Here is a 13965-nt window from a genome sequence, read left to right as displayed (position 1 = left end):
AATGGGTTTTGGAAGAATCGTTTCTGTTGCTTCACCCCTTGCAGACCCTTTGCAAAACACACGGCATTTACTGTGGCAGAGTCCACCGATGCTTCAGAAGAAGCTGCAGCTGCATTTTTAACACCTTGAGATTTTTACAGTTACAGTTGATACAATTACATTTTTACAATTGCTTTCCTGTACAACAGACCATCAGGACAGCAGTATCGTACTGGATGCCTGACCCAGCTACCCAGTACAAACCAGTTGGTATGCCTGGGACATACTGGGGAAAAGGGCCAAGCTGACAGTGAAAAGCTTCCTTGCTATCCTGTGCTGCATTCCCAAAGGCATTCCCAGCTTCATCCCTACTGTTAGAGATCCATTACCATAGCTGTCCTGGGGCAGAAGTGTGAGATAAGTAGTGTAGTCAAAATGAGTTGTAATAGAAATTGTCAGGTTATTTCCATAACTGAGTTTTGTTTGCACTATCCCTCTAAAATCTGATATTTGCAAAACCTTAAAGATACAACCTTTTGGTGGACTGTTCAGCTTAGAGTTTTAAACAGTACTTTTGAGCAAGCTTTTCCCTTTTTCTCTTCCATTTTTCCCTGCAGTCAATTGCTTCAGCAGACATGGATTTGAATCAGCTGGAGGCTTTTCTCACTGCCCAAACCAAAAAACAAGGTGGCATCACAACTGATCAAGCTGCAGTCCTCGCAAAATTTTGGAAGAACCACCGAGTAAAGATCCACGAGAGCCTGGTAAATCAAAGCCGTTGGGATAACGTCTTGAAAAACATGAACTGGAGAGTGGATCTGAAGTCACAGTCAAGACACATTGATCAGATAAACACTCCAGTTGCAATAGTAGAAATGGAACTGGGAAAAAATGGTCAGGTAAGCTTTATTTTGTAAATTATGTAAACCTGATTTAGATAAGTATGCGTTGAGACATTTCACATTGCTGAATTTACTGCATCCAAATCAAATCAGTACTTTTTTTTTTAACCTTAATGTACTTGAACTTGTGGTCCCTCTTTGGACGCAGAGATATATTCTGTGTGATTAATGCAATTTTTGCTTATGTGTGTGCTGACAGCTCTGTACTTCAAGCTTGGAAAATCTGAAAACATTGAAATCTCACATAAAATTAGCCATACTAGCAATTATTTTAAAATTATATTTGTGTTCCATGCATTGCAAGTTTTTTTTTTGTTTTCTTTTCTTTTTTTTTTAACTCATCAAATAACAAAATTGGGTAATATCTGCAAAGTAGAAACTGAAAAAGAGCAGAGAAAAAAAAGTTCACATCATAAGTGATCAAGCGTTCTTTGCATTTTAGGACAAATGGGGGGAAAAACTCCCCTTTATTTTATATAGTACCTATTTTTATCTTACGAGTAAATCTTTATTACTGGTTGCATTATGCAGTCTGGTCTTAAATGCCTGAAAGAGAGAGCGCTCTATCAGTGCTGAACACTGCATTTCTTTTTAAATTCAGTGTGACCATGCAACTAAAGGCATGGCTTCCCATGTTCAAATTTTCGTATATTCTTCCTCTTCAATGTGTTAGAAAATCATAATAATTAATCTCATAACTGTAGGTACTGCATGCCATACTATGAGCATAATGTGGGGTTTTGATATTAATAGTTAACACTGATTAAGTTTCCTTTGATTCTGTAATATTTTGATAGCTTATAGCAAAGCAGTACCTGTATCAGGCATGTGCAGTATCCCCATGCAGACTCAATGACTTAACTGGAACTGTGTGGCTCTACCGAGGCCAGAATGAAAGCACAAGTAAACTGGGATCCTGCTGAGGTGGTATATGTAGTCGAAAGTACTTTTTTAGTTCTCTTTCCTCTGTCTTTGAAAGTTTACCCTTCTTAAGTGATGATCCACCTTCCCCCAATGTGTCTCTGCAGTGACCAACAACACAGTAATGGCGTACATTTTTAGTTTTTTCCCAGCCTCAAGAAAAGTGGAGTTTTCTGCTCAGCATCTTGAGAAACAATTATATTCCATTAGTAACAAATCAAAAAGAGGGGAAAAAAAGGTTATGTGAGTACATTAGTGAGCAAGTGTGAAAAATACCCATGTATATTTAAAAACAAAGAACCAAACCAAAACAAAAAAATACCACCTAAACTCAGAACCACGGTTGTATTTCTTAAATGAATTATGTAGGTAGTGACTCGTGTTTTGAGACCGTTTCCCCCAGTAATGCCTTATTACACTAACATCAAACAGCAAGTACATTTGTAATTCTTCCACTCTGTGCAGAGAAAGGGGATGTGAAGATGAAGCAAGAATAGATGCTTCTGAGACCTTGTTGTTTCTCGTAACAAAAAGCCCTATGACAAAACCAGAAAGAACTATTTTAGCAGTGTGGTTTCGTATTTCAAACGTACCAGGAAAAGCAGTTGTGTGAATGTGTTTTTTGAACAACCAATGGATGTAACTTTTACCTCCTTGGCTGAAGACAGGGCAGTAGCGAGCTGTCAGTAAGCCTGACATTTGCTGCAAATAAGGGTCTTAGAGACTGGTACTTACAGAAATAATCATGGAATAATTCGGGTTATCACCATGTGAGTCATTTTTTTATTTTTATTTTTTTAAGGAGCTGTTGTTTTGCATAACCTTTAGCTTAGGGTTAAACAGATTCTCTGATGAAGACCTTTCAGCAGGCTGCACTGTCGCATGATGGGCTGAGACAGGGCAGTTGGGGGACCCCCAGGACTGAAAATAGCAGCAAGTGGTTTGCGAGGTCAGTTCATCCAGCTCTCAGCCTCTTCCCATGTGTGCCTGGGACTCCTGGGAGGATGGAAGTGGAGACCACTACTATAGGGTGAACAGGTTGTTCTTGCATGCTGGATCCAGCCCCCAGATTTGAAACTCTTTGTCACATTTTATAGCCTTTTTACATACTCCTGATCGTTAGCATATCTGTTCTAAATACCAAGTTTCGTAGCACATCAAAAATACATACGCTGCTGCCTTTCTGAAACTTGACAGAGAGAACGTCTTTTCTGAAAGGTAAAAACTGTCAGTCATAAATAAAATTTGAAGATCTCTTGGATTTGTAGAAGAAAGCTGGCTGATAATTCAGGAGAACAGTATTCTGAATAGACAGTTTTCATTTGGACACTTGATAACAGGGGAGTATACAAATGCATTGATGTGTAGTGAATTGGCATTAATATTTCATATGTTTCAACAGAAGCAAAGAAGTGTTCGGTATAAAATGTACCTTTCCAGACTTTAAAGTCACTCTAATTCTTCTTGGTGCCTCTGTTTGGACTGACACTCTGGGGAGCGTTTGCTCCTCCTGCTTCAATAAGTAACCTTGCTTTCTGCTTGCCACCTCCGAACTTTAATCAGTCAACTCTTCTGCGATGGAAAGAAAGAATGTATATGTAAGACCTAATATGGCTAGAAAGGGGCAGTTTTAAGTGACTGGTTCATAAATAGACTAAGTTTACATTAAGGATGTCAAATCTTGTGTATGTTTTCTGGTGGAACAGAGATTTTTTCAGTTTGTAGCTCATATGAATTAACTTTTACCATTCTTTAGAAGAAAACTGAACCGTTAGTGCACTTAAAGACACATCTGGTGAGAAACATTCAGTAATACCGGTGCTCCAAAATTTGGGGAGTTTTTTTTGATGTGTAGCTTGCAGTTTGAAGCCTTCTTTGGTGAAGATTTTAGAGTGACATTTAAAGTCTCCTTTATATTGGTTATATATTCTGTATATGTCCTGGTTAAAAGGAGATGAATGTGCTCGCTGTGATGAATGCTCTACTTTGAAAGCTCCTTTTCTTTAACAATCCGACTAAAAGAAATCCTTAAATAGTTGCACTTTAGCCTGCATTTTCCTTTATCACTTCGTGATATTTGGTACCCATCACTGCCAGTCATTTCTTTCCATCACAGCCCATCTGATTTTTGCACAATGGTTTTAGCCATCTGTATCTCTGTACCTATCTCTGATGACTATTTTTTTTTTATTAAAAAAAACAACACTTCTGTAGCTCCCTGCCCCCTTCTTTACGTCCTTTCGATCCTGTTCTCCCTCTGAGCGTTTCTGTTTGAAATTTCAACTGGACACAAATCTGCTGGGAGAGATGGGGAGGTGAGCAGTAGAGCTGCCCTTCTCGCATCCTTCCTGCCCTGCTGGATTAGCGCTGCTCCGTACATTGCACCTTGGCTGCCGCACCACATCAGGTTCCTACAGTGATTTCAGTTTCAGTTGCTCCCTTTCAAGTCACAGATTTATATCTGACCTTGTCATTGATAGGAGAAAAAAAAAAAAAGGTTTGGTTTTTCACTTTGGCTTGGTATTAAGGTGTATTTAAATCTGTTTTACGGACTTTGTCGTGTTAGATGTGCCCTTGGGACTGTTTTCTTCTCACTGGTATTCTGCTCTGATTTGTTGGCAATCTTTGTTGTTGGCCATGTACAATTGGAAATCAATAGCAATAGGAATATTTTACCCAGCAATTGTCACTCATCGCGTATACCTGTCACTTAGGCTCACTGGTTAAGCAGACTGGCACTGAAGCAGACTGCTTGGACCAGAAATGCTGGAGCTGCTCTGCTGATGCCTCTCTGACAGTCATATGCTATACAGAAAACCGGAGAGCAGCATGCATGTTTTCTGATTCTCAAAAGAGACAGAAAGCTTTAGGTAATGCTGAAGACAGCACAGCTGAGGGCAAAAATGCTGCAAGCAAACAGTGCATTCGAATGCTGTATTGTCACAAGCAATAGACCTGGTCAGCGTGAAGACTGAGAGACAGATTTTTAAGGAGGTCAAGATTTTTCCATTCTCTCCTTTCTGAGCTTTAAAGGGCTGGACGAAAGAATTAAATTTGACTTCCTTGCAACAGTATATATTTTGCAGTTTCATATCTGAGAGTGACCAAGTGATAGATTAGCGTGATTATTGCGCTTGGCTTTTACAGTTGGACTTATTCACAGAGTGGGTATTCTCACATTCCTTTCTTTTCAGTGCTGGAATTACTGGTGGTCCACATAGTATTACTGTTACTGGAGTTTTCTAGGAAGTCAAGCACATTTTATGAGCAAATAGCATTTTCTGTGCTACTTTGACATCAAGCTTGGTATTATGCTGCAGGATTCTTCCCAGAAAGACTTGAGGAAATAGCATCAGGATTATGGATTAGAGTTTTTTTCCATCAATATCTTGTATCAACGACAACATGAGGATTTACATTTTTTTTTTCCCCAAAGCATTGTATATCTCTTCTCTTTCCTGATTTTAAAACAGTTGTATCTATCTGACCGAGGTGTCATGAAACTTAGCTAATGGTATGCATGAATACTGCTGGTGAGTATGACTGTACAACCACAGCATGCTATGAAATTGGAACAATTTCTTGCAAACTGAAGGGCAAAGAGCAGTCTCTGATCCCATACCGTTTCTCTGAAGTATGAAGTTTCCCATTATAAAACAAGCATGTTTTAAAAGAACAGGCCAACATTAATAACAGATTTTGTTAAATAGGAAATCTATTAATATTTTCAATGTCATTTCCCGTTCTCACCAATGAGATAAATGCTTTCTGATTAAAGGACTCAGATGAACTAATCCTTTGCCAGTGCAAGAACTTAGCAGATGCTGAAAAAATAACTGACTCAGGATTTATCTGAGGTATATCAACTCTGCTCTCTGCTAATGGCTGGGTCCAAACCCTAATAATTCAGGGTAGAGAATTCAAATGACCATAGACAGTTGTCATTATCTATTGCTGTTATGTGGGAGATGAAATGCTGGTAGATTTTTGAGGGTGAAAAATTATGCTCTGAAACTGAAATTTGATCAACTTTTAGTTTGTATGACTATGAAGACTTCTTGTGCTGTTTGGGAAAAGAATGAGGTAGGTCCCAAACAACACTTTTGGGACAGCAGAGCTGTTTCTGACTTGCTACTTGCGTGTATTGTATAGAAGTTGAGATGAAAATTTGCATCAACTGTGCTATAAACAAGTGGTAAGCTGAATTCATACACATTCACCAATATTAAAGTTGAACATGCTTTCACAGTGTAATAAAAATCTTAGGATTTAGCTTCTCCAAATCTCATTACCTTGCCAGGATTACAGACTGAATGCCGCTGAGGATCTGCTGGCGTTGAGCATGTTTTTTTAAGCAAGAGTCTGTGAAAGACTTGGTTTGCTCAGGCTGCGCTTATCTCCAGCAATAGCTTTTTCTGCTGAAGCAAGATCAGATTAGGAAGAAGTCATGAGTAAACCCATGCTGTGGGGAAGGAGGGATTGTGTCTGCGCTGGCTTTTTGTCCCTGGACACGAGGTGGAAGCACTCCAGGTCAGGCTGCTTCGTAGCTGCTGCTGGAAATAACTTCAGGTGGTGGACTTGCAGTCCTTTCTGTGTAGGATGTGTTCTGAGAAGACAGATCGCCTTTTGTAGGACACCAGAAGAGATGCGTGCTGAGATAAAAACGCAGCTCTAGATACCCTCTCTGCGAAACAAGGGCAGCGTGTGTGGCCCACAAAGAGGGGAAGGAAGAGCAGCCACCAAACCATTTCTCCTTTCCAGCCTTAGCCTGTTTTAATCTCTGTAGTGGTTAATGTTATTGGAGCCTTGTTCCTGCCAGAAGTGGGGAAGTGCAGAGTCTGAATCGATCACTTGAACCGCACCGGGCTCGATATTTTGATATGATTAAAAACCACGAAATGCGGTAAGTAGAAGTTGGTGGAAAAAAAAAAACAAAAACACAACACCTTTGTGACCAGGACGAATGTAATCACTCGAGCTGTTGTTCACCTTGGGAATGCAGGGGCTGGAGGGAACAGTTACATAACGCCGTACGGCAAAAAGCAAATAAAAACCATAAAGGGCAATGGGTCACCTGGCACGGAGAAAACTGGAGCACAGTTGGCTTACTGAACTCGGTTATTTCTTAATCCTCTGCGGGGTACCCTCTGTGGTCCTTTGCTTCATCAGTCCGATTTTTGTCACCTTCTCCTGAAAGCGAAGTGAAATTTGGTGAATGAGAAATAAGAATGAAATTGAGGTAGTAGTTAAATAGCTGTCCGGCTTTTATACTGTATATATTTGACTGTATTTTGGGGTGTACCTCATCTGTTCATCCTGTATGAAGCAAGCAATGTTCCTAACATCGAGTAACTCTTAATATATTTTACAATTAGTGGTGCTTACAGTTTTGATCCTTATTTATTTGTGCTGTGTATACACGTGTGCCCACTCACATACATTGCTCGTCAGCTGTTCTTACTCTGGAACTGGATTTGCTGAGGGACTTAAATAAAACTATTTAAGTGAGACATAAATATTGTTGACAGCAGCCAAGTTTAGGATATTCTGGATTAATTGAAGGTTACCTGTATGAAGATAGGTGTTACAGTAATGACGCATATTTATTGCCTTTCAACCTTGAAGTGCTTTACCTTGGAATACGAAGTATGATGAGTCTGGGAAGGGGGCAGCTGGATTCAGTAGACGTGGCTGTTGAAAAATGTTTTCAGCAAACTCATTTTATCACTCAGCTACACCTTCTTGTGGAATTGTTGCTAAATGTTTATGTTTAGTGAGAAGGACTTGCCTTGCTCTCATCCTCCCTGTTCTCTCCCCATCTGCTCATGGCTTTTCTGCAAATCCTCACCCTGTCTGTCTGCCAGCTACGTTCTGCCAGACCAGGTAGGTCTCCCTCCTTTGGCACCGTGCCCTCATCTTACAGCCCTTGACTCTCAATTTTGCTCTGTACCAAAAGCATTGCTGTGACCTTGCAACCTTTTATTTGCTGTTCCTGCAGGGCTGGTGTAGGTTACCTTATGGCATTGGATGCTTTGAGATCTTCAGGACTCAGCCACAGCTCACCTGGTTTTATGGTTATCAAAGTCCTGCTCTGAGCAGAAGGCAGGGCTGTGGACTTCTAGAAAACCCTGCCAACTAGTGTTTTGGAGTCTGTGATTGCCAAAATAACGTAACTGTGAAATTGGGTAAAGTCACTGGAGTCAGACATGCAGTTGGAATCTATGCTACAACCTTCCTGAGTACCTTTGGGTTGAAACAGAAGGTTTAGTACTCTTTAATTCAGTCTCTGTATGTGTTTTGGTTCCTTCTCTGTTCTCTGAACCTCACATGAAAGTTTGAGCCAGTGTTTCTGTTGCTTTTGTACTTCATGCACACAACAAGGGTTCCTGTGTCAGTAATGAGCACAGTGGATGGCTGTGAGCTTCCTTGGTGTTTCCTCAGCGCTTTGTGTTAATTCAGAGACCATAAATTGCATAACCCCCATCACCAAATGTCTTGTTTGGTTTGAGGCAGGTTGGCAGAGCAGCTTAAGCACAAATCTTGGACTACTGCTGTCAAGTAAGTAATAGCAGGTGTCTCCTCTGTCCCTGCAATACCCCTTCCTTCGCTACAGGACACAGAGCTGAACGGAGACTGATTGCAAATACACAAGTTAAAGCACAAAATGCAGCGTGCAGACTGGCACCATGTGGCTGCATGACCAATGCTTGGCCGGTGCCATTGATTCTTGGCTTACTAAAAAGCAGTTTACAGTGCAAAAATGGTGTCCATCACCTGTTGTGGTCCAGAGAGATCATTTGCTGGTTTAAGAGGAACCAGGGGTGGCTACGTGGAGGTCAGTAATTAGATTTGGCACTGCCCACCTTTTATAGAACAAGCAGCTTTGGGTTGAACAAAAAAAAAAAACAAAACCTTTGGGTTTTGTAGAACAAGCAGTTTTGGGGTGAACATGTCCTGTGATGCAGCTTCTTTTTTGAAGGGAAACATGGTCGAAGGACCAAAATTTGTGATCTCCACTAGCTTGTTCTTAATCAAAGTCAAAAGTTTTCCTTGACACACACCAGAAAATAAAAAAATAAAAAATAAGAAAAGGAAATAAAGAAAGAGGGCTGGATTTTTTTTTTTTTTTTCCTGGATGGCCTTTATACAGCAAAGCAACAGGCTTCTTTGTGTCTTAGCGTGTTGTGTTCAGTGTTGCTGGCCATCTGCACTCTTCAGAGCACTCGGATGTCAACATCACCAAGTGATTTGTTCTTAGAAAACTCAGCAAAAAAAGGAGTTGTTATGAACGTAAGTGCCCATTGCATTGGCTGACAAAGCGTCTTGTTTTTACAGGCCTAGCCTGGCCAAGTACATTTAAAATTGTTGTTTTTGCCAGTTGGCCAGCTTTCCCACTCTTGACAGTATGCCACATTGCTGCTGAAAAGCTCTTTGGAGATCCTTCCAGGTTTGTCATGGTCTCTCTTGAGATCCCTGAACGTTAGTGTACGGAGATGTAAATAAGAACAAGTTCTTCATTTATTTTAATTAGGAAGAGCTGCTGCAGGAGAAAGTATCGGAAGATAGAAAATTGGAAAGCTGGCATGTAATTGGGGTGAAATACTTGTAATTCATACCCTGCTTTGCTGCTTAATCCTTTGAATTATTTTTATTCTGTTTATACACATACACGTACACTCTTTAAAAAAAAATGGAGTCCAGCTATGGCTGTGGAAGAATTAATCCAACAAAAAGAAAGAAGTGCACAACAGCAAAGCAAAATCACTCCAAACTGTACAATTAAACTTGCTGAGCTTCTCTGAATGCTTTAGTTTTTTGAGGGAAGAGAGAGCCTGTGTCATTTCTTCTGAGCAGTTTGTATGTTATCTGCCAGCAGCTTTGCTTTTTCACCTTTACTCACAATTTGAATCGCCACGTGGCGAGGCCTTCTATTAATAAACGAGGCAGCATAAGGCATGGGCGGCAGGAGAATGCTATTCGTAGGCAGTTCTCACAGCACAATCTTTTTGTTGAGGAGATATTTATCTTCTAATTTCTCACAAGCTGTGGCTTTCTGTCCCTTTAGTGCCTCTAGTCATCTGTCTTGTCCTAGTTAGAAATGGAGGAGAAAAAAAAAGATAAACATCACTGCTATTTTCTTTTTTTATTTTTTTCCTTATCATTCCCATTATAAAATTGCTAACTGAAGGATTTGAGTTGCAGCTGCTGGAAATTGTTGGTATACGAAGCTGTCCTTGCCAATCAGTAACTGAGCATTGATGCTGCAGTACTGGGGGCTCCCCATACAAAAATGTAGTTAATCAACACGTGAAATGCCTGGAAAACTAGTGCCATGTCTCTATAAAAGCAAATTCTCATTTCTTCTGCAGATGCTGTTACTGCTATCTGTGCATAATGCTAACGGCGATGCCTAGGTTATCCTAGATGCCAGCAAAAAATAAAAAATGAACTTTGGGAGAGGCTTTTGCCCCTTCCCAAGGGAGTGGATTCAAGTTGCAGGAAGCAAGGCTCTTTTTGCAGACACCGACTTCCACGTCGTATAGGTCAGGTTTTTTAGCAGATGACTGGTGGGAGTCTGCACTGAAGAAGCTCCAGTACTTTGTCTGCATTTGCAAATTCACTTACCTCATTTCTGTGTGCGTATTAAATGGATTTGTCTTTGTGTACCTGAGTATTCTGGCTTCTGCTTCACCTTGCTAATAACACTGACCAAAAGGAAGCAAGTAAAGAGAACTACCGCTGGAAAACACATGCCAACCTCAGGTACTTTTGAGTTAGTTTTTTCTTGCAGTGTCATGGACTTGGCATTCCTTGACCTTGTTACCTGTTCTCACCATTGTGTTACCCCACTAGTTACGCATTTACAGAGTTGAAAGTGAAACAGTTTAGTGAGTCCAGCTCAAATTAAAATATTTTGTCCCCTCCCCGTTCTTTTATTTTTTCCCTAAAACTATTTTTAGTGAGCATCAATTTGCTGAGAGGTCACGGTAAGAGCACAATTGAGGAAAAGAAATTGAGAACTCTGCCATCTTTTTAAAAAAATGTTCTTTTAAACTCATGTGTTCAAAGGATCAACTATTTTAAATACTTGCTAGCATTCTCTTGAACATGAAAAGTACATCAGCTTGCTTTGAGCACAAAGGACACCTTCCAGTATTGCCAGCCTTTCTTCAAAGAATGCAGGTGTCTTATAGAAAATGAGACATGGTCAATGGGCGTGTTTGGTATTACAGATTTGATCTGGAGAAGTGTGGAAAAGGTGTCGAAGTTGGAAATGATCTGAAATGGTACCTGGAGGTGGAAACCTGGTGGGATTGCAATAGCAATGGAATTGTGATATTTCAGATAACAGCATTAGTTTACTTTGTTTCTAGGATATTTCTCACTTCATTACATTCACAATGGTCATTAAGTATTTCAATCCTATTTATTACTGTCCAATTATATTCTCCAATTATTTCCTCCAGTGCTGGGGCGAAGTATGGTGAGCTGATCCACAGAGTGTGCTGAGTTGTGCCATAATCCTAAAGCATGGAAGCAGCAAGGAGTAGAGCTGAATAGCTGTGCAACTCTTAACTCGGCAGTCACAGCTTTAACAAACATATATTTTTTTCTTACAGTGGTTACAAGCTGGTTGCTCCCAACAATTTCATCATCAAAACAGCTTTCCGTGTTCCCTTGTGTGCCTGTGTTCATTTTTTTCTCCTTTTTTGCTTGTTTCGAGAATACTACTGGGGCAGCGTGCTAAAGCACGAGTCTGCCTGCATTTCCCTGAAAGAAAATGGCTGGGAGGAGCTCACTGGGGCTGCTTTGGGTTAAAATATTCTTCTTTACTGCTTCAGAAGTTCTGGAAATGACTGCTTTGAGCATAATTCCAAGAACAAGTCCTCTTCAATCAGAAAGAGATGCTCATTTTAACTTATAAAAGATACTAAAGAACCCTTTGATTAGGAAGGCTCTGTAAGCTGTAATTTTGCAGAGACGTTGACACAACTTTTTTTCTGCCCTCCTTTCAAATTGTGAGTTGCAAAACTCCACAAAGATAATCAGACATGCAAATCTTGGATATATTTTTAGTTCAACTCACTGATGTATATTCATTAATATGTTAATAAGACAATGAAAACATAATTTAAATGTCATTTGCTTAATTTGGTTAATAAATGCTGGATATATAGTCCCACTTTTAAAAGTAAAAAGTTCTCTTAAGCCACAATGATTGTCTAAAACCTCCTTTTAGTGACAGAATTGCTTTTTTACCCTGACCACGCTCGACCAAAGGATCTGAATTCTCGTCCTTCTCATATCGGTGGTCACATTCCTGACAATTTAATTGCAATAAACTGCACCAAGGGAAAGTTACTGAAGATCGTGGCATTGTAATTTAAGTAGCTAAACAATAGGTGGAGTTAGATGGGCAGATCCAAATGGAAAGAGCAAAGTTTCCTCACATTCAGACATGGCTTGGCTCCACCAATGCAAAGCAGTGATCCTCTCTCCCTCCATTTAGTTTGCGCTGGCCTAACCAAATGAGATACTGGCAAATTACTGCTGGAATTAAAATAAATCCTCTGACAGCTTCTGAACCTTCATTGAATATGCAGGGCTGCTCTAATAACTGTTTCTTTCAGCCTGTGAAGTGATATTTGAATGCTTACAGGCAGTAAACTTCGAGTCAAATTGATTCCATTTCTATTGAATCACTCTCAAAAGTGGAGCTGTGCTTTAAGTGCTATTATTAAAAAAAAAAAAAATCTTCCCATTTAACCTGTAAATATGCCACGGGACTTGAGAAAATTAGTTTGATAATGACTTTTTTTTTTAAGGGTTCAGCCTGGAAGGCAGCATCTTAAAAGAAGTCAGCATTGAGGAGCCTCTAATGGATCGAGTTATGCTAGCCCGACTTATTTGGTCTGAAGTAATGAGGCATGACAGATCATGAGTGCAACGCATCATTTTCAAACCAATAACCCCTTTCAGAAAATTACATTTCTGCTCTAAGCAGTCATTTTGAATTATCTACAGCTAACTTTAAGCTGCCTGCTTTTATGGAAATGGAGCGCTTGCGTTTCCCAATAAATATCAGTGCGGTGCTTAGAGGCTGCTATCAAGTACGACTGCCTGGGAAAAGCTTGAGCCTGATCAAACTTAATTACACTGGAACCTGTGTCTGCCTACAAATATCTTGATTATATAATGAGAACAAACGTGACACTTGGCAGAACTGGCTTTTGTGGTACCTGCTGCTGTGAGGACTTGAAGAAGATCTGTTGGTTCATGTGCTGTCTCTTACTTGGGATACAGGCACTGGCACCAGCGTCTTCTGGTATCGTTTCTCTTACTGTCTCTTTCCACAATAGGAGAAAAGATAATGATTGAATCCAGTAGACTTCCATGTGTACTAAAATGTCCCTTTTTTTTTTCTTCTCGCTGTGGTCTTCAGGTCTGTGGGCCTGAAGTTTGGCGAGGTAGATCCCACCTAGGCTCTGAAATGAATCATGATTAAATGGTGGCTTGACAGCAACCCTCTGGATGAACAGTGTGGGTAAAAAAAAAAAAAAACAAAAAAAAACTTGCTGCTTTGTTCAGCTCGGAGTAGCTGGGCAAGCTGCTGGCTCAGCCCTTGTTTTCTAGGAAACAGGACCAGAGGAGAGAGGCAGCTCCTCCCTTTACACTGGGGGAAAAGTACTCGAGTGGATGTCATCGAACTCTGTCAGCTGAAGCAGTGCTGGCTGCTGGGTGACAGCGACCTGCCTGGGTTAAATTGCAACTCTCAGGGTAAGATGAATGCGAGATATAAGTGAAAGGACAAATAAAGCCTCTTTAAACATGTGGCTTTTTAAAAGCTGCATTAAACAAGCATCGAGTTTCAGAGCAGAGGCATTTACAAGTTTAAGCATGCCAGACACAACCTGTGACAGGTCTGGCGCTGATAAGCAGTGATCCAAGAGCGCCGAAATGCCATAATTATCTGAATATTGTTTGTGACCTAGCTGCTTTGGGTCGTAACACTTTCCTCTGCAAACACGTTGAATCGAGTTTAGGGGACGCCAGGGAAGAGTAAACAGGAGGAAGACAATTCCCCCAGCTAAGAGCAAGGCTCTGAACCACGGTGGACAAACAGATCGCTTGCAAGGACCTTGCTGCTATCTCCAGTGGGGAG

The 13965-nt window shown here is 40.5% G+C and overlaps 1 protein-coding gene across 4 annotated transcripts in view; it reads left to right on the top strand.

Moving 5' to 3' along the window:
• The window catches only part of COMMD1 (copper metabolism domain containing 1), a 76990-nt gene that overhangs the window by 20074 nt on the left and 42951 nt on the right, over positions 1-13965 (top strand). For all 4 annotated transcript variants that reach the window (XM_082756903.1, XM_082756901.1, XM_082756902.1 and 1 more), the window contains exon 2: positions 597-878. In XM_082756903.1, the coding sequence (XP_082613029.1) occupies positions 597-878 (282 nt within the window). The remainder of the gene's footprint in view (positions 1-596; positions 879-13965) is intronic.

This window comes from Aythya marila (assembly GCF_965140915.1).
Source record: "Aythya marila genome assembly, chromosome: 3".
Taxonomy (NCBI): domain Eukaryota; kingdom Metazoa; phylum Chordata; class Aves; order Anseriformes; family Anatidae; genus Aythya; species Aythya marila.
This window is presented reverse-complemented; position numbering and strand designations above follow the sequence as displayed.